At 43.6% G+C, this 25,162-nt stretch overlaps 1 protein-coding gene across 1 annotated transcript in view; it reads left to right on the forward strand.

Moving 5' to 3' along the window:
- The window catches only part of RCOR1 (REST corepressor 1), a 51,246-nt gene that overhangs the window by 15,702 nt on the left and 10,382 nt on the right, over positions 1 to 25,162 (forward strand). The window contains exons 2-6 of the mRNA XM_025197169.1: positions 5,827 to 5,879; positions 10,813 to 10,974; positions 13,624 to 13,742; positions 17,042 to 17,120; positions 23,458 to 23,652. Coding sequence (XP_025052954.1) covers positions 5,827 to 5,879; positions 10,813 to 10,974; positions 13,624 to 13,742; positions 17,042 to 17,120; positions 23,458 to 23,652 — 608 coding nt within the window. The remainder of the gene's footprint in view (positions 1 to 5,826; positions 5,880 to 10,812; positions 10,975 to 13,623; positions 13,743 to 17,041; positions 17,121 to 23,457; positions 23,653 to 25,162) is intronic.

The raw sequence follows: 25,162 nt of genomic DNA on the forward strand, positions 1-25,162 counted from the left end.
TTCTGGGCATTTTTTGTTTTTGCAAATGTAGCTAACACTCCCTTTGTGCTCTCAGCTACAATGGTTTCTAAAATCGCAGTATTGTAAGAAGCTGTTTAAAAACAGTATGACTGACCACAGCTTGCAGATGCGTGGAACCAGTGGTTCTCTAATGTAGCATAAACTTTTTACGTTTCTGTTTGCTTCTTGAAAAGCAAAGAGAGAAATCATATGGCGGGGGAAATGTTTAGACCATACAGGTCAATCTTATCTCCCCTCCTGCCTGCCTTTTCAGATCATCTTTGCTAGCATTTCCTTTAATACTCTTGTTTTTCTGCAGCTTCCTTTTAAAAAATGCTTTGTGGCCACAAGGTGGAGGAATTGTTTTACGAATAGTCTGTGCTGCAGCTCGGCTTGTACTAAGACACAGCAATGCAGTTGCTCATTTTTATACCGGAGATAAAAGCTGTGGGTGGATATATGTGGGGGGAAGGGGGGGTGTCTCTGCTATCATATTCTAGAATTGAAAATCTTGAAAATATGTTGTCTGTTTTAGAATTGATTTTTGTTCTGGGTCTTTTTTGTGTGTGCCTGTGGGAGGGAAAGAAATCTACAGCTATCACCAGAATCTCTGATGGGTTTTAATGTTGTTCAAATACTGCGAAGCACGTTACGGAAGGCTGTACCGGCTGCTGCTGTGTCCTCAGTTCACCCTGTTCTGTTAGTGTGTTGCATCACGTAATGTGCCAGGCATTCAGAGCCTCCCGCAGTACCTCGCTCTTGGGGTGAATTCAGGTTGCAGAGGCTGTTCTGCCTATGCTTTCTTTCGTGTTTTCTTTGGGTTTTGGCTTTTTCTGTCTCCTGGAAACCCACTCCAGGGTCTGTGGGTCCCCTACCCATGATACAGTGCCTAGGGTGGATGTTAGCAAGCCAGGGTTTATTTAGAGGAAAATTTTCACTGAAGTAGGTACTCCCATGCAGCATTGTTTTAATTTGATGGGATGTAGCTAGGAAAAGATTGTCCTTTAGGTTTCAGATAATACTCTTGAAAGTTTCCCCCCACCCTTCTTCTCTTTGTTTCTTTCCTTTTCACCCTTTTGAGTTTGCTAAAATACTACTCTTATGTACAGTCAGGTACATCAGCAATGCAGTAACTTATTCTCTCTGTTTTTTCTTTTAGCAGCCCAGAGGGGTCCTTTTACTCTTGCCACTAGTGCTCCTACATTTCTGATTAACTCCCTACATGGCTTGGGTGTGTGGAGAGAAGGAGGGAGGGAGGAAAGTTTTACTGAACACCTACCCTAAACATGGATCTCAGCATATAGGGCCTGGAGTGGGGCCCAGTTTTTCCAGGAGGAAATGCACTGATGAGACCCTTGGCAAGTATTCCTTCCCTTGGGATGGAAGAGGGGGAGCATCTTTTTTCCTTGCTCTTCGCAGTGATGCTGGGTTGGGTGCAACCTATCTTCCTCTGGGTACCCTGACTACTTCTAACGCTTGGGAGAGGTAATTTGTTTGTTTGTTAACACTCCCCAAGGAAGCATGTAGGGAGCTTTCAGCTCTGTGCCTTTTAAAGTCATTCATGCCTTATTTATCCTCCCAAAAGGCTGAGAGAAGAGAGGCCTCTTGGGCATGAAGAGCTGTGGAAAGGAAGGGGCACCCCTGGGTAAGCATGCAGCTTCCCTGTCCAATACACAGGTGGGTAGGAAGTGTTGGGTGGGGGTTGAACATGCTGCTTGGGTTTCAAAAAGGAAACCTCCACCTTGTTAGCAAGGAATCCTTCATGAACAGCTGGTATCTAATAGCAACTAGGACCTTCAGAGGAGCTGTGTATTTCATCTGCTGCGTGACTGTCACTAGTCTTTGACCTAGTGTACACTATAAAATCTTTCTACCATAGCTGTCAAGGGGGTGGGGGTGGAATATCCCCACCCCAACTGGCATAGCTCTGCTGGCAGATGCTCTACTGCAGATTGTGAGTTATACTGAGAGGAGGGGAGGAGTTTCTTTGGTACTGTAGCGTATTCTGTTCAGGAAACTATGCTGGCAAAGAAACCCTTACAACTCTACTGCTGAGGTTTGTCAGCATAGCTAGGCTGGCAAACGCTTGACATGCAGGCAAGGCCTTTGCGTAGGGTCTCTAAATGCTACAGCTGCCACTAAGCCCAAGTATGCTGCATAATTATGCGTGAATGCATAATTGTGTATGAATGGCAGGCAGAAGTGGGCTCAGTTTGTCTCATTCACTGCCTTCAACTCCTGAGCTCATTGACACAATAGATTATTGTCCCCCAGTGTCCTCTATTGGTGCAGAAAAGTTCTGCAGCTGGCTCCCCTCCCCACACCCCTTCACCATGCACACACCATTTTCCCCCATCAGAAACAAAAGCAGTCTGCCTCTTGTCAACTGGTGACAGAGTTCCCTTATAGTCTGCCTCTAGGCTTCATCATAAACTTAATGGAGGAATTTCAGTGTATTGATATTGGTGTTGCTCTGGGGACTCCCTCTTCCTTTCACTAGCTAGGTTGGTAGTTCCATAAAGCAGGGGTGGATGGGAAAAATATGGCTCATGGCTGGATCTGGGCCGGCAACTGATTTGCATCTGATTTGTGGGTCGGCAGCCACAAAGTCATAGGATCCGGTCTGTAGGGAGCTGGTGGTTTTGGCTGCTGTGTTGTGCCAGGTGGGCAGGCATGTCCTGACCCCATCCTGGCCGTGTCCACAGCTTACACTAGCTCCTGCCCCACACGCTGAGAGCAGTATTGGGTGCATGCTGGCAGTAGCTATGGACTCTGCCTGCAGGTTCTCTCCAGGGATTGGGGTGACTGCCAGGGACCACAGCAGATGCAACAGCATCACTTGTAGATCCAGGAGGATGCCCTGATCCCCAATGGGAACCAGTTGCCTGCATCCACAGCTGATGCCAGTGCCCACCTGGCACTGCTTCCAGTGCACAGGCTGGGAGCTGGTGTAAGCTGTGGAGTTATGCTGTAAGTGCAGGATGGCTTTTGGAGGGGGGGGCTGGAGAGGGAGACAGGCTGTTCTGCCCATGATGTGTGGCAGCAACTGGAGCCCACGCTGGGGCTGCCCTTTGGCTTCTCCCCACTGCAGCCACTCCATGGAGGCCTGAGATGGCCTGGAGGGGGGGCCCCTTCCCACCCCTCCAATCATCCTGCACCTACAGCCCAGCTCTGCAGCTTACACCATCTCCTGGCTTGTGTGCCAGAGTCAGCGCTGGTTAGGTGCTGGCATCAGCTGCAGATGCAGGCAGCAGCTTCCCTTGGGGATCAGGGCATCTGCCCAAGCCCCTTTTTGGGGTATAAGGGCAGACTGGAAGTTGAAGCTACCACACACACCCACACCAGCTCCCCCCCGACGGCCCCCATCCCACATAGGGACATTTGGTGAGCTGTTGGGGAGGGAGGGAGAGGGGCCGGCACTGGCACAGCCTGCAACAGCTCCCTAAAACTCCCTATCTGGTCCTTGGGACCAAATAATTGCCCACCCCTGCATAATAGGCTTTAATGGCCAGAAAAAATGGCAGTTTAAATTTCTGTAGCAGTTGGGATGTTAAACAGTAATACGTTAGAAGGGAGAGTGCTTAATTTCTGCTCTTTATAGATCTTCAGGGATAAAAATGCTTAAATATTATCTGGAACTGTAGACCCTTTTTCCCCAGTAAAAGCAAGTTAATGCAGTGAAATCTGCATTCAGGAACTTAGTACAATCTTTAGGATTTTCCTTGGAGTCTCAGACCGGCAGAGATTCCCTGTGCCTGAAAAAGGATGACTGCGGCCAAAAGCTTGCTGAAAACTTTTCTCCCAGATACTCAGTTGGTCTAATAAAAGATATTACTCAAAGAACCTTGCCTGCCTTAAGATTTTCAGGTCAGGTATTTAACCCAGCTCTTTTGGTTGGGGCCTTTTGCATAAAGCATGTCATGAATTGTGTGCGATACCTTCAGTATTAAAATAGATATCTATCAAAAGTGCAAAGTCAAGTGCTTAGGCTGGGAAATGTCACATGGTTGCTGTGAATTTCTCTTTTGCTTGCTCATGCATATGTACTGAGGTACAATCTGAAGTGACATGTGATCATATAATTTCTGTAGGATCTACTCTGTCCAGCCTTCTATCTCCCTTCGGTGTACAGGATATAAGTAAACCTGGCAAATGATGCAGCAGTTTAATATTTCTTCTGTTTTTCTCTCTCTCTATGGTCCCATGCCTTTTTTTAATGCATGCTGTTCAGTTCATCACTGCCTGTGGAAGTACTCATTTCCTCATAGCTCTTTCATGGCACTCATTCTGTCACAAGTGTTCATGAGGCTTTCTTCATAGATCCTGTGGAATAGGGACAAATCACCACCATTTTACAAATGGAGGGAGCTGAGGCACTGATGTCAAGGCTATGTTTTGTCTCTTAAAATGTGATGCCCAACTTAATCTGCTTGGGTGCCCCCCACAAGCCCCTTCCTTCTACAGATGCCAATTTCTCTCTGCTCCCATCCACTTCACTTAGATCTGAGTGCTCAGTACTTCTGAAAACTGCACTCCCTCTATGTATAGCAAAAGGAAATTCTGGGCTGGTTTGTGGTGGGGTGGACTAACAGGTGATTCTTGGCAACTGATTTTTTTAGTTAAGTGGCTTGTTCCACACACCAAAGCCTTTGTCAGGGATTGAGTGAACCCAGTTTGTGCAGGTCCTAAGTAACAGGCTTTCACTACAAGATGGTTCTTTTGCTTTCTGTAGTCTCCTTGTGTCTTTTGAAATGCACTCTTCAGTGCTACCTGCAGGTCAGTGGTCCCACAGACAACTATCTCTTTTATCATCCATCCTGTGCATAGGTGATACTTAAACACATAAGCACAGAATTAAGGCTGTGTGACTGACATGGGTAGTGAATTTAGCCCAGTCACTTCAAACAAGTTGTCTAACGGAAAGCCTGGCTTCCAGTTTTAAAGCAATCCACTTTTTACAGACTTGTGAAAATACATACCTGACCAGCTTTTTTCAAGTGTAGAGGTTAAAAGCTGTTTCAGGTCTGAACATGTGTGGGGTTTTTGGTCAGGACAAATTACTGAGATATAAGGTATTGGAAAAATTGCAAAGGTGTTTGCAATGACTGTGAAATGTTATAGGATATAAGCAGTATTAGAAAGCATTGAATACATATTCTTTTTTTAAATCTGTGTGTGTTGGAAGGAGAGAACTGAAAATACTTTATATATAACCCTGGTTATAAACTAAAATGTTGTGATAACTAGTGTCTTCATGGGTTCAGTGAATGAGACTGGTGCTTAAAAGCTAAAAAAGCATTTAGCTAATGACCAAATGTGACAAGATTGTAAGAGTATGAATTTTAGTTAAATGCAGTTGCAGCTTGGAAGAGGACTGTCCTGTTCCAGAAAGGCAAAAATTGAGGTCTTTTACCTAAAGCAATTCCTTTGTCTGGTAAAACCCCTCATGTATTTTCTGTCCCTGGAATGATTAGTAATGCTTGCAGTTTAGTGTCCTGGAGATATTAAACAAACAAACAATTACTCTTCCCCCCCACAAAAAAAAGAAAAGAAAGAAAAAAAAGCCCCTCATAGTTGGTTGTCCTTGGTGCTGCTTGCATGCGTTTATAAATGATGATAAAGTCTTCCTACAAGTTCTTGAAAAACCATTATGGTGAGTAATTTGAGTAATAGGTAATTTGGTTTCTTCCTTGTTATTTATATGCTGAGCTATGAGGTTACATGAAATCTTGATTGTAGGATAGAAATATTGGTGAGGGATGTGGGAGGAGTGAGACCTGCATACAAAATGTCTCCAAAACAAGTGTCTCTTGATTTTTTTTTCAGTGGATGAATACATTGCCATTGCTAAAGAGAAGCACGGATACAACATGGAACAGGTAACATAGCAATCTGTTGAATTTTTGTTTTTAGAGTGGATTTTTAATAGGTATTAGAATATGATTTAGAATGAACAGTCAGAGTATGGCTCTCTTTCCTTTCCTCCTATCCTCTCCCCCAGCTTTTTTTGCTATCACTCATCAGCGTAATGATATGCTTCTTTCTCAGGTCACGCAGTTCATCCATATTGCCAGTGATAATCGTTAAAAGGACAAAAGGGCACTTTTGGTGATGTCTTGCAAAGCTCTTTTCTTATTTCCAGTGGGATTTTGGGCTTCAGCATTGCAATCTGGCTGATCTTGTTTGGTGAAATACTTTTTCCTATTGAACACTTTTTTTTTTTTCTTTATTGGAGGCTGCTTAAAGTCTAGGGGGTGAAACTATTATCCATGACAACACCCTAGTTCCTTCACTGAAGCCAAGATTTTGTGTGTGTGTGTGTGTGTGTGTGTGTGTGTGTGTGTGTGTGTGTTCTCTCCTCTCATATCCCTGTGGCCCATCCACAAAAATGCTGAGGCAGGTGGGCAGCTTCATGCATGGAAAACCATTTTGGATTCAGTAGTGTGCCTTGTGTATAGTTGCATAGGAACAGGGGAGGAGAGTGGAAGGCTGGATTCTGCTATTTTATATCAAGAATTGAGGTGGTGTCTCTACAGTCTGACCTTTACCTGTGAAATATTACTGCTCATACCCCCTACACCTGACACAACTCTGCATGTTCACTCTTTAGCAAATGTTGACACCGATATTGGCACACAGCAATGCTGTTACTCACTGTGCTCTGACCAGTCGGAAGCTCCACTGCTGTTGTTAAACTTTAGGTGCATACCCCTTGGCAAAGTGCTGTGTACTCCCAGGGATATGTATATCCTTGTTTGAAAACCAGTGGTCTTGGGCTTTATCAAGTCTACAGTGATTTGGGCGTTAGTGAAATGACTGTGCAAGAAACCATGAGTAAAATATAAGTGATTGAGAGGAGAAGGGATTGTGCTCAGATGACCAAAGCCACATTTTTCCTTTAGCTACACAAAAGGACATAATGAAGGAAGAGGTGTTCTCTGGCTAAGGTGAGAGCTCACGCCATAAGCAGATGAAGATCTGCTAGACATTTGTAGCAAAGCTAAGGCAGATTGAGCAGTTGCTGTTAATATTTTTAGGAACAAAGAAGAAAAAGCTATGAGTTCTAATTAAAATAAATAAATAAATAAAAAAAGATCACCCTTAAAACATCGCCTAGTTCCTGACCCCTGTTCAGCTTGTGCCTGCGGTGGGTGGGATGAGTTCAGGTGGGACAGTGGGGAGGGAGAGGTAGGTAGCCATTGTAGAAATTTAAGGGACATTGACTCATTAAGCTTGATAATTAGGAGCTTTAATTGCCAGCTTGTCATGGCACTTACTAAGCTCTTCAACTGCTCTCACCCTATTCACTTGTCATGATTTGAGCCTGCAATCAGCCAGGCTGGTAATAGCTCTCTGTTTACTGTGAGGGTTAGAGACCTGTGAATTGAATGGCTGCTTTCTGTCCAGTTGTCTTCTCATTTTTGTGCTAAAGAAATTTGTCTGCCCCTCAGCCACTTTTTTTTTTTTTGGTAGCTTCTTTCTTTCCTAACAGCCCACTGTGCAGTGCAAGGGCTGCAAAGGATTCTTCACAAAGCCCTGACCAGGAATCTGAACGTGTTTCAGAAGTACGATTATGCCTTTATTTAAGGCTGAAGTTGCATCTGTGACGGGCCTCTTCTTGATGCCACTCTCACGGAGCAGTCTAACACCTGGCACTGGCTGTTGTCCAGTATCCTGTCTGAGTGGATGGACAGCTGGTCTGCTCTGCTGTGGCAATTTCCATGTTTCTATTTCTCCTCGGTGACTCACCTCAGACAGGTGAAAATAGGAGGGAACTTTCCACAGCTCCTTCGTGGCCTTGGATTAGCCCAACCCCATGAGGAAATAACTGAATATTAACAAGCAAATGTACTTCCTCACACACATTGTACAACTTGTGTCTTGGGAAAGGCCTTTCCTGAGGAGACTTCCTCATGCACTTCCCCTTTCTCAGTAAATCATCAGGTTCACGTTCAGCGTGGGAATCTTTGGGACACCTGGGGGGAACCGCTCAAACCTAAGCACCAGCTTGAGGATTTTTCACTGCTGACTGCGTGTTGGCCCGTGGTTGTTGCCCCAGCACTTGCCCAAACGTGTAGCCTCTTGGGAACTAGTCCCATGGGGCCCAGCGGAGGTGGCAGCCTAGAAGAGTGATGGTCACTCACAGTGCTGCGGCATCAGTCTGTGCCTGCCCATTGCCCTACTCCCGCTACCTGGCCTCTCTGGAATTATTACAAGAAGCCCTCTCATTAAATAGGATTTAGTTTTGGAAATGGGATGCTGCTCAATTGACAGAATTTATGGAGGGGGGTGCCTTGAGCTTGTTGGGGTCCCTTGAGTCTAAAAAGGGGGAGAACTTACAAGGCCTGGTTCATAAATAAGGCCTAGAAGATCTTGGCAAAGGATGCAGTGGCCTGGCAGACTTTACTGCCTTCACTGCATGAAGGTAGCAGAGGTGGCGTGACTTTGAGGAATTTTTCCTCCCCTGCTACCAATTTCAGAAACAGCTTGCTGAGGCAAGAGCAGGGAACAGCCAGATGTTTCTCTGGCAGGGCAAACGACTACCTTAGAGTCTGGCAGTCTATTGGGCTTCATGTCCTATTTGCTGCTCCCGTTTTGTCATCTCCTCCCTCTTCCCTATGGCTGGATCCTACACTGACCTGTTAATGGTGGTGGGGTGGGGGTGATAGGGCCACAGCATACATACAAGCTCCAACAAGATGAAACAGTTTTGTCTTTGGCTGCAAGCAGGCTAGCAAGCTGCCTGTGAGATCTCTGAGGCCAGGTCAGCGTTTAGCTAGGTTTACCTTCCAGCCCAAGCCCAGAGTGTTTCTTAGCAGTGCTTAGTCTCTAAGCCATGGGAATGAACAAGGTGGGGCAAGTGAGTACAAGTGCTCACACATGTGTAGGAGTGCAAACTCCTTCTACAGAAAGAGAAATGGATAAAGAGGCTTTGAGCTTGGCAGCACTGTTGTTGATCATGCTGGTGGGTAGATCACATGTGCACATTTTAACATGTTTTGGCTGATAGTCATGTCTACATTTTGAAATACTGCAAGCTTTAAGTGCTGGTGAGAAAAACCATTATTCTACTCCGTGCCCCTTATTAGGATTGGCATATATACCAGCCTCCCCTTTACAATCCTATTTACTGCTTTACTTCCAGACTGTTCCTTCATGATACAGCGTGTTTCACTGAACAAGAGCAGGGGTCATGTAGGGAGTTGCACAGGCAGACTTGGATGTTATTTAAAAAAAATAAAAACCCCTTAATACTTATAAGATTTCTTCTGTGCTGCCATGCTAGCCTGTTAAGTTCTTCTCACCCAGCTGGCTACTTGGGTTTGTCAACTCCTGAGATCTAACAAGCTATCCCATGTTGAGATTTTGTTGTCGTCTCTATTGCAGCAAAAGGAAATGCCTGAAGGGGAGGGTTTGGGGGGAGTTACCTAGATATTTAATGTGGAGAGTCTAGTTGCATGAAGAAGAGGGATGGGCATGGCAAGTGTTTTACAGTCATACCGTTGAAGAATGTCTTGGTGTGTGAAGCTGGTGCCCAGAAAGGAACTGTATTTTTGCATAGCATAGTTGGGTGGGGAATCCCCTCTGCCTTAAAGGTACGCTGCCAGCCTCAATGGACGGGAGGAAACTGCACAGTAGGGGAGTTCTGCCCGCAGAACAAGAGTTAACTTTGCATATGACAAGCAGGTTACTCTGTTCCATTTTAGTCAGCAGATCCGGGATCGTTTTCACTCAACAGCTATTACAAAACAAGCTGCAAATTGCATTTGACACGTTTTTAACACCTTGGAGTCGGGCCCTCCTGAAATGACTCTGGATTGGTCATTGGCACAAAAGAAACTTGAAGGGGATGGAGCGATGTGTCAGAACCCATGGTAGCCATGCACCTTCTGAGTGTGACTGCGTTAAAAATTCATGAGGAGAAACGTTTGCAGGTGGTAGGAGTGCGGTGTGTGCAGTTCATGTCTGAACCGAAAACTGGGGGTTGCAATATTGAAAAGGAGATGCACTCGAGTGGAAGCAGCCCCCAAAAGCAGTCGCCAAAATGAGCAAGATGGGGCCCAGTTTTGCCAGGGGCTGTCCCACCAGCAAATAAAGAACTTGCCCGCCCCCAGAAAGAACCTCCCAGCTGAATAGAAGATAACGGGACACCAGCATGAGCAGGAAGTCATGCTCTGGCTGGCCTGTGCTTCCTTTAGTGTAGTTTTGGTCTTACCTATGCTTTCTTGACCTTTCCTTTTATTATTTGCTTAGTTTTCTGGGTGTGACTCGGTAGTGGGGAGATTTAGCTCAACCAAAAATCTACATTCCCCTTTCTCCTGCTACAGTTTCCCACAACTGTGGTTGATGGAACTGACTCTGTAGTTGCCATCCCTTGACTCCGCTGTTTCTTTATAGGCTTCACAGAGATGTAGGAACAGGCTGTAAATTCACGTTTCCAGCCTATTCATTACAAAGCTTTTTCCAGTGTCTTTTGATTCACTTCCTTAGCTTCAGCCTTTGGTAATGGCATAGCTCTTCTATTCTCTATTCTCTTTTGCTGCCTACATGATATGTTCCAGGTTTCACTTAATCTGTAGAATCCAGAAGGATGTGGTCAGATCAGTTTCTTGTAATTGGTTGAGTTGCTCCAGCTTCATAGTGATTAATATTTGCAATCAGAATTGTAGCTCTTTTACTTGTTGCATACTGCCCAATCCACAGATTACTTGCATTCGTGTAAGATCTGATGTATATCTCGTTGTTTTTTTTTTCTCCCCAAACACTTTGTGACTCCATTTTCTTGGGTCCCCCTGTTTCTTTTCCTTTCAGGCCCTTGGAATGCTTTTTTGGCATAAGCACAACATCGAGAAATCCTTGGCTGACCTGCCCAACTTCACTCCATTCCCTGATGAGTGGACAGTGGAAGATAAGGTCTTGTTTGAACAGGCTTTTAGTTTCCATGGGAAAACCTTTCACAGAATTCAACAGATGGTAAGTATGATCATAACAATTAAAGCTGGAAACGACTGTTAGGTCTTTGAAATGCTGTCTGGTATTTTGAGGTAGAAAGGAACCATTATTTCTGCTTCCTTTCGTTACTCTGTTTCTCTGAAAGTAGTTCTAGAAAACACTTAATTTGATGTTGAGTCTGTTTATAGAGCCTGACTCTTATAGGTTCAAGAAATGGTTCTGTTTATGAAAATGCAAGTGCCTTTGACTTGCCACTCATGCTGCTTATTGTACTGTAGTAGCATTAGAGGCTTTAACACAGGTTTCAGACCCTGTGCTCAACATACACCTGCTCAAACATGCATAATGAAGACCGTCTCTGGCCCCAGGAATTTTTCTTCTGGGATTTTATTTCCATTTTTTTTCCTTTTTAGAATCACATTTCTTAGAGTATTATTATTATTATTATTATTATTATTATTATTATTATTATTATTGCGTAAGTCTTGATATTCAAAGTCATATAACATGAACATTGGTGAGTGACAGTGGAGGTTTGTTAATATTAGTTGTTCATAATCTTTATCTTTTGGGCTGAAAACTTTGTAGGCCAGGTCTCTATCTGAAAGTGTGTGTTTCCTTTGGGGTGGGGGGGAGAGGGGAATAAAAATCTTTTTATTTACTGTGGGAAGAGAGCAAGTTGAAATTCCATTACCAAAACTACTTGTACCTTTCTCTGAACAGCCCTTGAGTTGGGCACACAAAGCTGAAACTCGGTTTGGAAACTTGTCTTCCTTGATCAAAAGTCAGTAGGTAAAACTTCCTGGGTTTGGTTAGACACACCTAACCCTGAGAGAATTAGCTCATACCTATGCAGTGTGCTTGGCACTGGGTCTCTGCTTGGCTTGTAAAATGTGCAGCGAAGAACCATAGTGCAGTGCTTGTGCATTGCTGACTTTGCTCAGCAGTGCAAACCATGGCTTCTGTGCTGTAAGGTGGGCTGCTCATCATCTTTCTAGGGTTTACTTTCATAAACTTTGTTTTCATCTGTCTCAGGAACTCCTTATGCAGGCCTGTAACATGACATCCAGCCACACTGTTCCAGATTATAGGATTTGGATGTGCAGTTGGCAATTTTTAATGACTATCATCAGAGTACTGAAGTGCAAGTGTGTGAAGTTCCTTCCCCTCCCCCCAAGTCCCTAGGTATTTAATATACACAGTTATAGGAAAAGGCTCTTTGTGTTGATTGAATATGATAAAGCAATTAGCTTTTCTGGCAACATGCAATACCATCCATCTGTCCCCTTGTGAAAGCACATTACAAGACATTAACATTAATGCTAATATTTTTTGAGAATCCCTATATACAAAAGGGATTATTCTGCTGTTTGCATCAGCAGGGGACATGACTTGGTGAGCCAGGAAGTCCTGCCCAGATCTATGTTACTTTGCGTGTGGTGCCCTGTAGGACTTAAGATGGGCAAACTGTCTCTGACAGTCACTTGTGTTGAAATATAACATTCAAATTGTGGTGCTAACAGAGAGCAAGTGCAAATGTTCTCGATGCCTCAGTCCTGTTTTGTAGTTACATTAGCTGCATCATTAATAGCCTCATCCCTGTAGTTGTGCTGGGCTGCCTGTAGGTACTAGGAGATACCTGTCTGGAAGCTGACAGTGTTTGCACTCCTTAAAGGTTTGAAACTTGTTCCACAGAGACGGAGAGATTACATTGACAGTGCGTGGGCCAGGCCTACAATACTGGAGCTATTAACTACTTAAAATTTGCACAAAATCTGCCGCTGATGAACACAGCTAATAAAAGCCAAACTTTGAAATTGTGATGCCTGAATAAAATAGGCTCAGTGTTCACCTGCTGTTCTCCTGCCCTCTCCCACCACTGAGAATTGGATTAGGCCCTTTATTTACCATTACTATTGCATATAGCCTTACCTGGTGTGAAGTGATAGGCATGATGTAGCTCTTGGAGGAGCCTACAGAACTGAAATGTCACAGGATGCAGGTAACCACATCAAACAAAACTGAGAATCATCATTAATACAATTTTACTTCTCTCTAAGGTGTGGTTGTCATTTTGTAGACATGGGACAATGAAATTAGGATAAGAGAACTGAATATATTACAACTTGCTACATCCTTATCTTAGATTGTTGAAGGAAGTGATATATATCTTAACCTCTTTTGTTATGAGATTTGAATAGACATCATCCTGTGAATTCCTTGGATAAGCCTGTTTAACCAGACATCAAAGATGTATGTAAAAAGTAGCTTGCATTTCAGGGATGCTGCATTTGCTATCTGTGCCTCTGTTTGCAGTTTGACATTGACATTGTTCCAAGAGCCTGTTGCTGGAGCTGTACTTGATACCCTTCTGCATAGGGGGTATCTGCCTGGAGTCCTAGGTGTGGGCCTTGTTAGATCAGGCACAAACATACTGTTGTTGGTGGTCAAATGCTACATCCTCTCCTGCTTCTCTCTGAGGCTCCTTTCTGGAGGATGTTCAGCATGTGGTCCCTCTTGAGAGAATCCAGAGTAGGGATGGCCATTTCCTGCCTTTTGATGCTGACTGACTTTCCAGCTACCTATTAAAGCATCCGCCAAAAATAAATCTAAGGTAGGTGAAACCCAAGTGATGTCGACCTTCAAAAAATACAAACCTTTGTTTTCCAGCTTCCTGACAAATCAATAGCCAGCTTGGTGAAATTTTACTACTCCTGGAAAAAGACAAGGACTAAAACCAGTGTAATGGACCGCCATGCTCGTAAACAAAAAAGGGAACGTGAAGAAAGGTATGTTTTTCAGCAGAAAAGACCAGGTCTCCCACACCTATGGCATCTTTATGATACTATTCCGATGCTTGATAGCCCGAAGAAAGCTAGGATTTCCCCCCCCAGATGCTTCCTGGTGCTAAGCCTTCTTATTTATTTATTTATTTTTAACCAATATAACCAATAGGAATTTGTGGTCACAAAGTGTAACAGCTATATTTTTTCCTTCAATATCCTTGTATCTTGATTCCTCTCCCGTGGGAGGTCACAGAGGCAACCAGGGCAGATTCGAGCTCTGAATGTAACGTGATAGAATGACGGTAAAGTCCTGCAGTCCCTTCTTTTGCACGTTTGCCCTGGCAGAAAGCTGCTACTGGCATGATGGGTTTTAGGGCTAAATTTTCTGTTACTTGTAAATGTCAAGTAGGTCAGCTTTGTGACAAGGAGGGTGGAGGATGAGGATTGTGTGGTCACTGATAAAATTCTTTCATTATGTGGATATGCTTGGCACTCTATTGATTCCTCAGGCCGGTGAACTTCAGCAGATTTGGCTTGGTACTCATTATGGTTGCCTCCCTCCCTTGTGGCTGAAACCTGACGGGTGATCTCCCCCACACCCTCCTGCCTGGTTTGGCCCCAAATCTTGGTTATTATTACCAACAGTGCAGTTTGAGGTGTGGTGTCCCTGGGAGAGCCTTGCCCAGGTTTGGGAGCTCTATGGAGCATGGCTTCTCAGCATGTGGACTTGAAAACCAAATGGTGAAGGACATTGGAGGTTACATATAAAGTCATCTCAGTGTTGATCAAGAACTTGGGAATTTCTGTTTTGCAGCTTTGTCCATGGGTCTCACCACAGCAGTGGCTATTCTGCTGTTCAAGATATTTCTTGTCCTTGTGAGCTGGTGCCTTTCCTAGTCTACTCCAAAATACTGTCCACATACCCTGAAGGATCACCTTGCCTCCTTTCCTTCCCTTTCTTTTTGGTATATGACTTCTGGAGATACCAGTCCCAATTTAAATAATGTTTTGCACAAGCCTTCCCTCAAAGGGCTGCTGCTTCAGGACTGAGTCCCAGCCTTGTCTTGTGTGCCTTGGAGATCCCTCTGGGAGGGGCCCATTTTCCTGGTGGAGTTCAGAGTCGTGCTACACATCAGTCAGCAGGACATTTCATCTTGCAGGTGCATCTATGACAGCTGTTGAACAGGCAGGGAAAAATATAGTTTCCAAACAGCTCTTCTCTTACTTGATTTGCTTTTCTTAGGCTTGAACCTTTCTTTCATTTTAGTGTTCTCTTTTATCCCTAGAAATGTGGTGGAATGAATAGAGAATTTTTTTAATCAGTGGAGGCTGGGAAAAAATTATCTAGAAGAAGCATTGTTTGAGAATGCAGTGGAGTTTAGGTTTCACTTGGCCTCTGAAACGGCCTGTTTATGCAAACCAAATAAAACTGGACCTGGAAGTCCAGAAAATGGACCTTTTCTAGTCTGTGCCTCTGCAGTGGGAATTTACAGCATCTTAGACACACCCAGAGAAAGGTCTTACTTGGGCTCCTACACATGATAATTTCACAGCCTTTGAGAGAAGCAGTTGGATCACAGATGTTGGCTTTCCATATTTAGAAAGTTAAAGAGCATGTAGGGTTGGCAGGTTTTTAACTTGGCCGTTCAGCTTTTAATAAGGTAGTGTAATTAAGGGATTTGTCTCAATATGCTCCGTGAAGAGGGGTAGTGCTGCATGAGTGGCTTGAGCATGAGGCTGGGATGCCTGAAAGCTAAAGCTAGTTTGTATTCCATTATTGTTCCTTTATGATCTGAACTGCACTTACTTAAGTCATGACTGTAATATACTGCTGAGAGACCACCATTTGTCTGCTCTGTGACTCCCCAGGCACAAATTATTAGCACTACTGGCCCCTCTTGGCAGTTGTCTTGGCAGCAAAGCTGAGGACTCAATCCATGTAGAGGTACAACCACACTCCTTGTCCTTTAGTGCTATGGGGGGACCCTTGGGTGCTGATAAGCTGTTCTGTGACAAAACAGGAATTCCCAAGTTCTTGATCAACACTGAGATGACTTTATATGAAACCTCCAATATCCTTTGCCATTTGGTTTTCAAAATTTGTTCTCCAGTTGGTGTCCATCAGGCTCTAACCCTAGATTTTTTGTGTGTGCCCACCTAAGTGACATGGTTTGTGTGGTTAAACCGTAACTGCAGCCACAGAAGAGACTGTCAATTGGCTTTGTTTGGGGGTTTTAGAGAGACTTGTACAAACGCATTCAAAATGGAACTTAATTAAGACTATCTTGAAATGTCTTTTTCTGACAAAGAGCAGGCAAGGGGGTTGAGGGGGAGGATTCAGATTTCTCACCATGGTCAGTAATAAAATATAAACTAAATGAAAAAGATGAGTGACTGACTCTGGTCCATACAGACTGTGCACTCTAGAGATTTTAAGAGGATCTGTAGAAAATAGCAGTGACCTAATCGTAACTGCTACAAAATAATTAACTTCCTGGGTTGCAGAATTTCCTGGGTCCTCTGAGGGGGAAAAAAATAATATTAAGATGATGATTTTTTCCTGGGTCCTCTTAAAAAATAATATTAAGATTAGTTCATTACTACAGATTGGTTTACTTCTGTACTTTCTGGGTACCACACTGAACAAAGCAGCTACTTGCAGCAGCATAGAAAAAACATGGAACAATGCATGGAAATGTACCTTAATGGGAATTGTAGCCAAATGTGTTATTTTTACTGGAATCTTAAATCAAAGTGGCCAGATGTTCCAAGGTCACATCCAGTATGGTGTCAGTTTTCATCCCCATTACCATTCTGCACTTAGTTCTTCCCTGAAAAAATCCTAATGGTGATTTTAATGCATGTGCCAAACATACATGAGCTGGTTGCTGTGAGAACTAAGCTGTGCCCAGCTGGTGGTAAAACTTAGGTTATTTTTTAAATAAAATATGTGAAATTTGTGTTCAAGCTATTTGTTTTAATTCTGTATCCTTGTTGGCGTGGGTTGCTTGAAGTTAAACATTCAAGGACTAGTTTTCTTTCCCAGACAGAAAATGCTTGTGGCCTTTTTTGCCTTTGTGTAAACATTTTTTTTTTAAATACTACTCAAATATACCACCCATTTTTGTAAAAGCTTACGAGTGTAGTGGGTTTATTATGCTTAGATTTAAGGGGTAATTGACTTTAAAATTCATCCGAAAAAGAGCCTGATTGTTGTATCCATGCATGATTGCCAGCATATTGTTATAGAGAAACAAAAATTTGCCAAGTAATATGGTATTGTCTTATTTTTTGTCTTCCAGTGAGGATGAAATGGAGGAAACGAATGGAAATAACCCTATTGATATTGAAGTTGAACAAAACAAGGAGAGCAAAAAGGAGGTATATATATTTCTTTTTTCCTAATGCTATATAGAAGGCTAATGAAAGTGTTCACCATTTACTGGGAACAATTTTACTGTTTCTCATAAGCCGTCCATGTCCAGTTTTTTATTTGTGCTTCGTGTAGTTGTCATTGCACAGGAGCAATGCTGACACACAATTCTGATTAGAAAAGCCAAGAGCCAGATCCAAATCTGTCTGCTAGGCACCTAAATGGCATTTGGCTGGAATCTAGGCACACAAGTCACAAAAAGCAGCCTAGGTTAGCCTTGCCTTAACAGCTGCAAAATCATGCATGCATGTAGGTTCATTAGGTACCTCTGCTTGTGTGGAGTTTTTCCACACCCTGATTTGGCTTCTGGATAACCCAGTCTAATTAATTTCCTCCTCTTCCTCCTCCACGTTCTGCTTCAGAACAGAGGTGGGGAGATGCTCAAACCTACTGATGTCCCCAGTCTGTTACTTGCCTACAGAGCTCATTCACTTGCTTAGAGAGCATTCAGTTCACTAGAGTGCTGTACCTGTGATCATTCTTGCTCCAAAGCTAGAAGGGGAGGAATAGTGGTGACCATGTGCGGTGCTACCTGCTGCCAGGGTTATTTCTGTCTTTTATCTAATAAATGCCTAATAAAGGTATAACTAGTCTGAGTAGAGGGACTGGAACCCAAACCTCGTGTGTACACACCCTGCTCACCACAGTAATGCTTGCATCACTGGGTTTCTTGTTCGCTCTTCTTGGTCACATGAGTCTGCCACCTTCTCTGCACAATAACTAAGCTTCAAAAAAAGGGATGGAGTGTGTCCCATCCAGCCAGTTTGATAGCCTAGTAGTTTAAGGCACCTTTCTGGAAGGTGGGAGGGGTATGGTTTTCAATCCCTTTGGGTTGATGAGGGCCTAGAACAGGGGCGGGCAATTATTTCAGGAGGAGGGCTGCTTACTGAGTTTCAGCAAGCCATTGAGGGCCGCATGACAGGCAGCCAGGGGCAGATGTATATTAATTTTCGAAATTTTTTAGGGGCACCGTGGGCTGGATAGAATGGCCTGGTGGGCTGCATCTGGCTTGCAGGCCGCATTTTGCCCACCCCTGGCCTAGAATAATCCCAGTCTTTCACTTCCTGGGTGACTAGCTGGTAAGCTATTAGGCAGAATGGGATACAACCTCTGTGCATTTATTTTTGAGTGAGGGTGACTGGGGTGCAGTGCTTTGCACTGGATTTGGTGGTACTAGTGTGCATTGGGCTTCGGGCGCCTCAAGTGCAGCTATGAATCGGGCTCTGAGAAGAAGCTGGATTCAGCCAGCCATTTCCTGCCGGCTTATGTGCCTTCCTCCTCAGCTCCTGGGCTGGCCTTTGGATTTCTATTTCAAAGCTCCTGACGCCCTTCCTCACTGACCATGTTGGGATTCTAGGTGCTTAGCTTTGTGGGTTTGGGTTGCTGCCAGGAGGCACCTTGCTTTAGGAGTGCTTAAAGTCTAAATATGAATGTTTTGACTAGTCATCTGGATAGGGCCCCAAGAAGCTTGGATTTCACGCAAAGCCGTGAACTACAAATGAGAGAACCTGTTTCGGGGTCCTTCCCCCTGCTTCTGTATCACAGGGCCTTACTGGCCTTTCAAAGTTTTGCGCATAGAGTATTTGGTGTGTATGTGAAATAGAGTTCTTCAGTCCCTTCTCCCTCAGTTTATGCTTGAAAATGGGCAGGGGAGGAGCATTCGAGAGTGGCTGTCCGCAGATGTAGGTGTCACTTTTGAAAACTTACCCTGTGGTGTTTAACAGACAATTGCAAGGAGGGAACAGTTAGGATGATTTAAACTATGAGCCTGTAATTGATGTTGGAACATACACTAACGGCTGCAAGCCTATCTTTTTGAAGTTATCTGTTAAATTCACTGTTCATTGCTAAATAGTTTAATTCCTCCAAGATGTTTTTCTTTTTTTTTAATCTTGAATCCCTGTTCTTCTGCTGTTGCACCTTTTTACAGTTAAGACTAATCGGGTTGAAATTGGAAGAGTTCTCACACTGCATGCTTCCTCAGCCTAACAGGGTATTTGTACCCAAAGGCTTGCAAAGAATTTTTCCAACTATTTGAGTTGGTGTAATAAAAGAGAGATTTACTCAAAGAACCTTGTCAGACTACTTAGGTGGGTTTTTGGATGGTCTTTGCAGAAGGAGCCCTCCTGCTCTTCCCACTGAAGAAACAAATGTGGTTCATGCTGACTTCAGTAGGCACAGGCTGGGTCTGAAACAGCAAGTCAGCATTTACCTTTATAGAAAACCACATTCCAATAAGCTTCCGAACTCCCACAGTGGAGGGTTCTTACTTGAGCAGAAACTAAGGCCCAGTTTACTCTTGGTATGTGATGGACTTAACTCCGTTAGGATTAGTAGAAGAGTACCTGCTAAATTTCGCATTCTACATTGCCGTTACCAGAGGAGACAAGTCAGTGAGATGTGTTAAGCCAGTAGTCAGTAAAGCAGGCACTGCAGTATATGAAACAACCTAATTGTTTTGGACTTTCAGTTGCAATTGTGCCGAGGTGGGCAACCCCCAGCCCCTACCTGGAACTCTGAAACCTGTGCAGCTGCATTTGCATGATCTGAACTTTCAGATGAAAAGGCATGACTGAGATCTAAGAAATACCATATTGACTACAGTGAAACACTAGTCAAGGGTTTAGTCCTTTAGCTGTTAATGAGGTGCTAGTCAGTAGGCCCAACATTTGAATGGTATCAAAGCTGCAAAGTCTGATCCTTTGGTGGCTTGTTTCCACCCATGCCCCGCAAACAAATGTGCCAGTGCTATACCCCAGTAAACTAATGTCACAGGCCTGGCACTCCAGGGCAAGCATAATGCTAGAGATTAGTGTGAACAAAGAGAGAGATTTGAATGGTAGAAGGGATGTCTTTCCTTACCAAAAGAGACCTGCCAGCATAACATTGAAAAGCATTTGGGAATGACTTGACAAAGTCCTTGCAGTTTTGGTTTTAGGACTTCTGCGACATGGCAGAGCCAACTAATTGGTGCTGAGAACAATTAAAAGCTACCTTGGTGTTGAATGCAATTCCTCCTTTTAAATGCCATCTCCCATAAAGGGTGAACACTAGTAATGAAACACTCTTACTCTTCTAATGGTTCCTATGAATGCTGGGCACAGCATTACATTTTTAAAAAAGAAATAAATTGCTTAAGTGGACAGAAATCCCCTCATCCCTGTAATAAACCTCTTGAAACCTTTTAAGTACAGTTAGTGCAATGCAGAAGACTGGTAGTTTGTTATGGTACTTCGAGATAAATAGACACCCAATGACATTTCATTTTATTTCATACCATTTGCAGTTGTATTGGTCTCTGAGTCTCTTCTATATTGTCTGTGTCTCATAAATAATAAATAACAAGAAATTCAAGCTTTGTTCAAGACAGTACAGAGACTTAAGATTTCAAACTGACATTGCATTGAGATGCTATGCATTTGAGAACATGTATCCAGTCACTCTCTGTTTCCACTCTCCCACCCCAAAGTGCCGACTCGTTATGGCTGTGCGGTACAAGAGAGAATGGTAGTGATCTGTAGATTTAGGAGTGCCTGGTGAAAGTCGGAGTTAATTTGTATCCACAGGCACTATAAGAGGGAACAGATGGTTGCAATTTTTTACTTCAAGGCCCTTAGTACTAAAGTTCTGTATATAGGATTACATATTTCAACTATTTTCTGCTCCCTTAAATTTGCTGATCTATGCCATTGTTCTTTCCCTCTGCCCTCCCCCTCCCCAAACTTAAAAGCCACCCCAAGTCACTGACCACCTTCAGTCACTCAATGTTTGCAACGGCAGGATGCTTTCTGAGGGCTCTACTGGACAGTGATCATACAGGAGAATAAAATGAAGCTGGCAATCTGCATAGCCTGTGCAGAGTTAATTAGGTTTGATATTGCAGTACTTGAGCCTGAGGCTGATTGAATCCCAAATTTCTCACGAGAGGAGAAGAATGCAGCAGGGGGGCACATTCTCGCTGCAGCATTACAGTCCTCTTTAATGAATTGGTCTGGTTTTTCTAATTGCAGTGGTGCTTGGCTACCCTAAGTTTGTCCCTTTAATTAAACCTCAAACCCTCTCTCCTGCCCCCCACCCCTTCCCTGATGATCTTTGTCATCTCTGAGACTCAAGGGATCACTGTGACCTGTTAGATAATACTGGGATTTCTCCATCCTCAGTCAACTCTTGATCTTGGAGTTTCCTCTTTTGGGGATCCCTTGAGGGGTATCTTCCTTTTTTATATTTTCAGTTTTAGTGCAACTGTGTAGTGCACACAATTTCCTCCAATCATGACTTCATAGTACAGTACAGAGCAGCTTCCCTCCCCTCTGAGTCGCTTGTTCTTGGAAATGCCCCTTTTATTGTTTTTCTTTGCTTTTTGCTGTGTCTGAGATACAACTATTGCACCTTTTTGGTGCATTTAAATCCTCAGATCTAGGGTAGGGACCTTGTTATGTGCCTGAAGTGCCATGTACACATATGGCAACATGTAAACACAGAGATTGGCAACACTCCTCTATTTATCTATATTCAAATTCTCTCTGGTTTTCTTGAGTTGATTTTAATTCCACTAAGAGATACCTGCAGCCACAAGGCAGCAGCTTTCCAGACAGGTTAGATTTTTTTTTAAGTTCTCGAAGCCTGCATAATATCTTAACTCCAAGTGCCTCAAGGCCCAGTCAAAAGCTATTCTGCTAGAAACCTGGCTCCCCATCTGTACCGTAGAACAGATGCTCTTTGAACTTGGTAAAATAACCATTTGAAGTTGTTTTCATTTACAAAGCAATACACACTTGCTATTTAGGTGGCTGGGATATTCATGCTGCAGGTGCTTGGTGTTGTCATCCTGCAGCTTGACTCGGTTTCACTGGATTATGTCCTAGGCCTGTGAATTTCTGTATGTAGATGAAATGCTCACAAACCTGAAACCTCTAATCCACTCTGAATAATTTACCTGACTCGGTCATTAAAGCTCCAGCTGTGGGAGCAGAATCTGAAATTTTCACTCCTACTTCCATTGGTAAAACTTTGCTCACAGTATGTTTCTGCTGGTCTTGCACTCCCCCTACCAAGGGGGCAATTGTTTGGGCTGGTTCTCAGCCCCTTGTTGGTTTAAGGCATAGCTGAGTGCACGTGTGAATCTTAGGTTTAAAGATAATTGTTTGCTATCAAGACACTGCAAATGACAGGGAAAGTACAAGTCATTGCAAGGCGGGAAAAAGATGTGGCACTAACTAGACTTGCAACTTTCACTTTTAACTTGGAAATGAGGAAATTCAGGAATTTCCAGTGTTGGAGCCTCTCTTATCTGTCTTCTCATTCTTTTGGTTTATGTTCTTAGCAGTTTACATATCGCTATACAATAAATTGATCCTGCATACAGGGTTCTTGTTGAAAGTCAAGATTTAACCTCTTTTTGGCCACAGTGGTGGCAAGTTTAAAGGGATTTGGTTGCACTCTGTTGGGTGGGGGGGGAAGTGTACAGTAGCTTTGCATGTAATAAACAGCATAGGTAATTCTTTGTAGAAAAATGAGGTGGTGTGTGGTTTACTCCTTCCCCACAGATTCTTTCTAGTCTGAATTGCCTACATGGGCAAAACCGTGTTGTTCTAATGGAACATCTATTCATCAGCTTTCTACATGAAAATGAAACTAGTTCAAAAGGCCTTAAAATGACTTAAGAATTATTTTGCAGCTACTTCAGTCATCTTTTAGCCTTAAAGCTGGCTAGCTGGCTCTCTTCTCTCCATCCCCAGTTAGAGAGAGAATCAAAGCCTCCATAAGCCCTTCTGTTGTGCTTGTCCACCCCCAACAAGTTGAATTTCCTTTTTTTTCTGGTACTGAGTTAAATTGACATACTGGGCCTTGGTTCTGAAGGAGAGGGGTGGGGGGGAGTGTTTTGTTCTATTTTTCTACAAATGGCCAAAAACATTTAACTGATTGTAAGTGAGGCATCTGTGCCAGAAGTGGGAGGAGATTATGAAAGAAACCTGTATTCCTGTGTGCCTGGAAAGAAGGATATGTATGCAGTGTCACCCTGTGTACTTGCTGCCCTCATCAGAATGCATTAATTCAATATCTATTGTTCTGCAGCTCTCTCTGCGCTCACCCCAGAAAAATTAAGAGCAGAGGAAAAATTTGAATGCACCTAAATGACTGGGCTTAAGTCTCTTTTGAAAACAGGGTCTTAAATCCTACTGACTTGGAATCTTTGACTAAGGCACCTTTTGGCAACTTCACCAAAAGCCTGTTGTGTCTCCTGTCTGTATACCATTTATGTACAAAATGTCTCCTACCTCCCAGGTGCCACCAGCTGAGACCCTCCCTCAGGTGAAGAAGGAGAAGCACAGTACACAGGCTAAAAACAGAGCCAAGAGGAAACCTCCGAAAGGAATGTTTCTTTCTCAAGAGGACGTGGAGGCAGTCTCTGCCAATGCAACTGCGGCTACTACTGTACTTAGACAACTGGATATGGAATTAGTCTCTATAAAGCGACAGGTACAGATTAATCTGGTTACAATTCAGGGCTGTGTTTAAAATTATAACCTAAAAGGGGCTACTGTCAGTCACTACCTGCATTTGTTCTTGGGGATTTGATGCTTGGCAGTGATAGTCTACATCATGGTGTGACTTTAATTACCACATTTACTCAAATCCAAGATGACATAATTTTGTGCAGTCTTGCCCCCCTCCTAAGGAGGTGTGGTGGGGAAGGAAGTCTTGTTTTGGATTTCAGTATTGGTCTGGGTCACGCTTTGGCACCAGTTGGGGCTGAAGCTGTCACTACTGGTATCAGTGTATGGCTGGGGCTCAGTGGCTTTAATGTGGTAGGAGAGGGGATGGGCAGCATGGATGGGGGTCATGAAGGAGATTGTGTTGTGGAAGAGGGGTAGGAGCATGAGGAAGATCCCTTGGGCTGTGCTGAGCATGGGGGAGACTACAGTGGCAGGGGAACTGCTTCAGGGCCAGAGCTGCTGCTGCTGTCTGGTCAAGCCCGGGGCTAGGATCAGAAACACTGTGTGCTTCATGCCCAAGGGCTGGAGTTGGTGCCGGAGCCAAAGCCAGAACTGCCATATTACGGTAAGTGGCAGCATAGGATGGGGGAGCAGACTGTGGAAGGCAGGGGGATTAAGCAGTGGGGGTCAGAGTGCTTCTCCCCTCTCCCCACATCTGCAATTGGGGCAAATTTAAGATAACCCTCCAATAATTGGATTCAACGCATGGAAAATTACAACAAATGTATAATTAGGGAGTCTTGTTATTAAGGGGTCATCTTAAATTTGAAGTCGTCTTTGATTCAGGTAAATGCAGTAATCTGCTGCCACCTTTGGTGTGTGAATAACTACACAGCATTGTCTGCTCTTATGGTTACAGAGCAGCAAGAGAGGTTATAGCAAGTAGCTGCTGACTCTCATGACAACATTCATTAGCTCCTACTCTGTCTTGTAATCTTTTTTTTTTAAGCAAAACGGAACAGAAAACTCCTCCTTTGCTTTGAATAGTATTCTTCTCCTTCCCACCCCTTTCCCCTACAGTTCCTGGTTTACAGACTTTCTTCTTATTTTCCCATGCTACCTTTGCGCTAGCCAGTCAGACCACAAAAGAATAGCAGCATGCTTCCCTTCTCCCACCATCACCACCACTGATGCTCTGTAGCCATTAATCAGCTTTTGTGTCTCTTCCTAAAGCTCTGTCCTGTCAGAACAGAGCTTAGCTTAGAGGTTGGCAATTATTTTGGCTGGAGGGCCACTTAATGAGTTTTGGTGAGCTGTCAAGGGCCGGACACACAGTCTTTTAGAAGATATAATTTTAACAAATTATGGGTAAAAAAACAAATCATATACTAAAAATCAGGCATCTACTGTAACGTTTTAATTTTATTTCCACAACTATTTTTTTGTCCTGATTTGTTTTTTAAATAGTGTATATAAAGGCAATTGCATAATGGATCAACAAAGTCTTACTTTTTTATATTGTATGCGTTGGGGGGAGGGGGAGTGCATGTTGG

The sequence above is a fragment of the Alligator sinensis genome, unplaced genomic scaffold (assembly GCF_000455745.1).
Source record: "Alligator sinensis unplaced genomic scaffold, ASM45574v1 scaffold85_1, whole genome shotgun sequence".
Classification (NCBI taxonomy): Eukaryota; Metazoa; Chordata; order Crocodylia; family Alligatoridae; genus Alligator; species Alligator sinensis.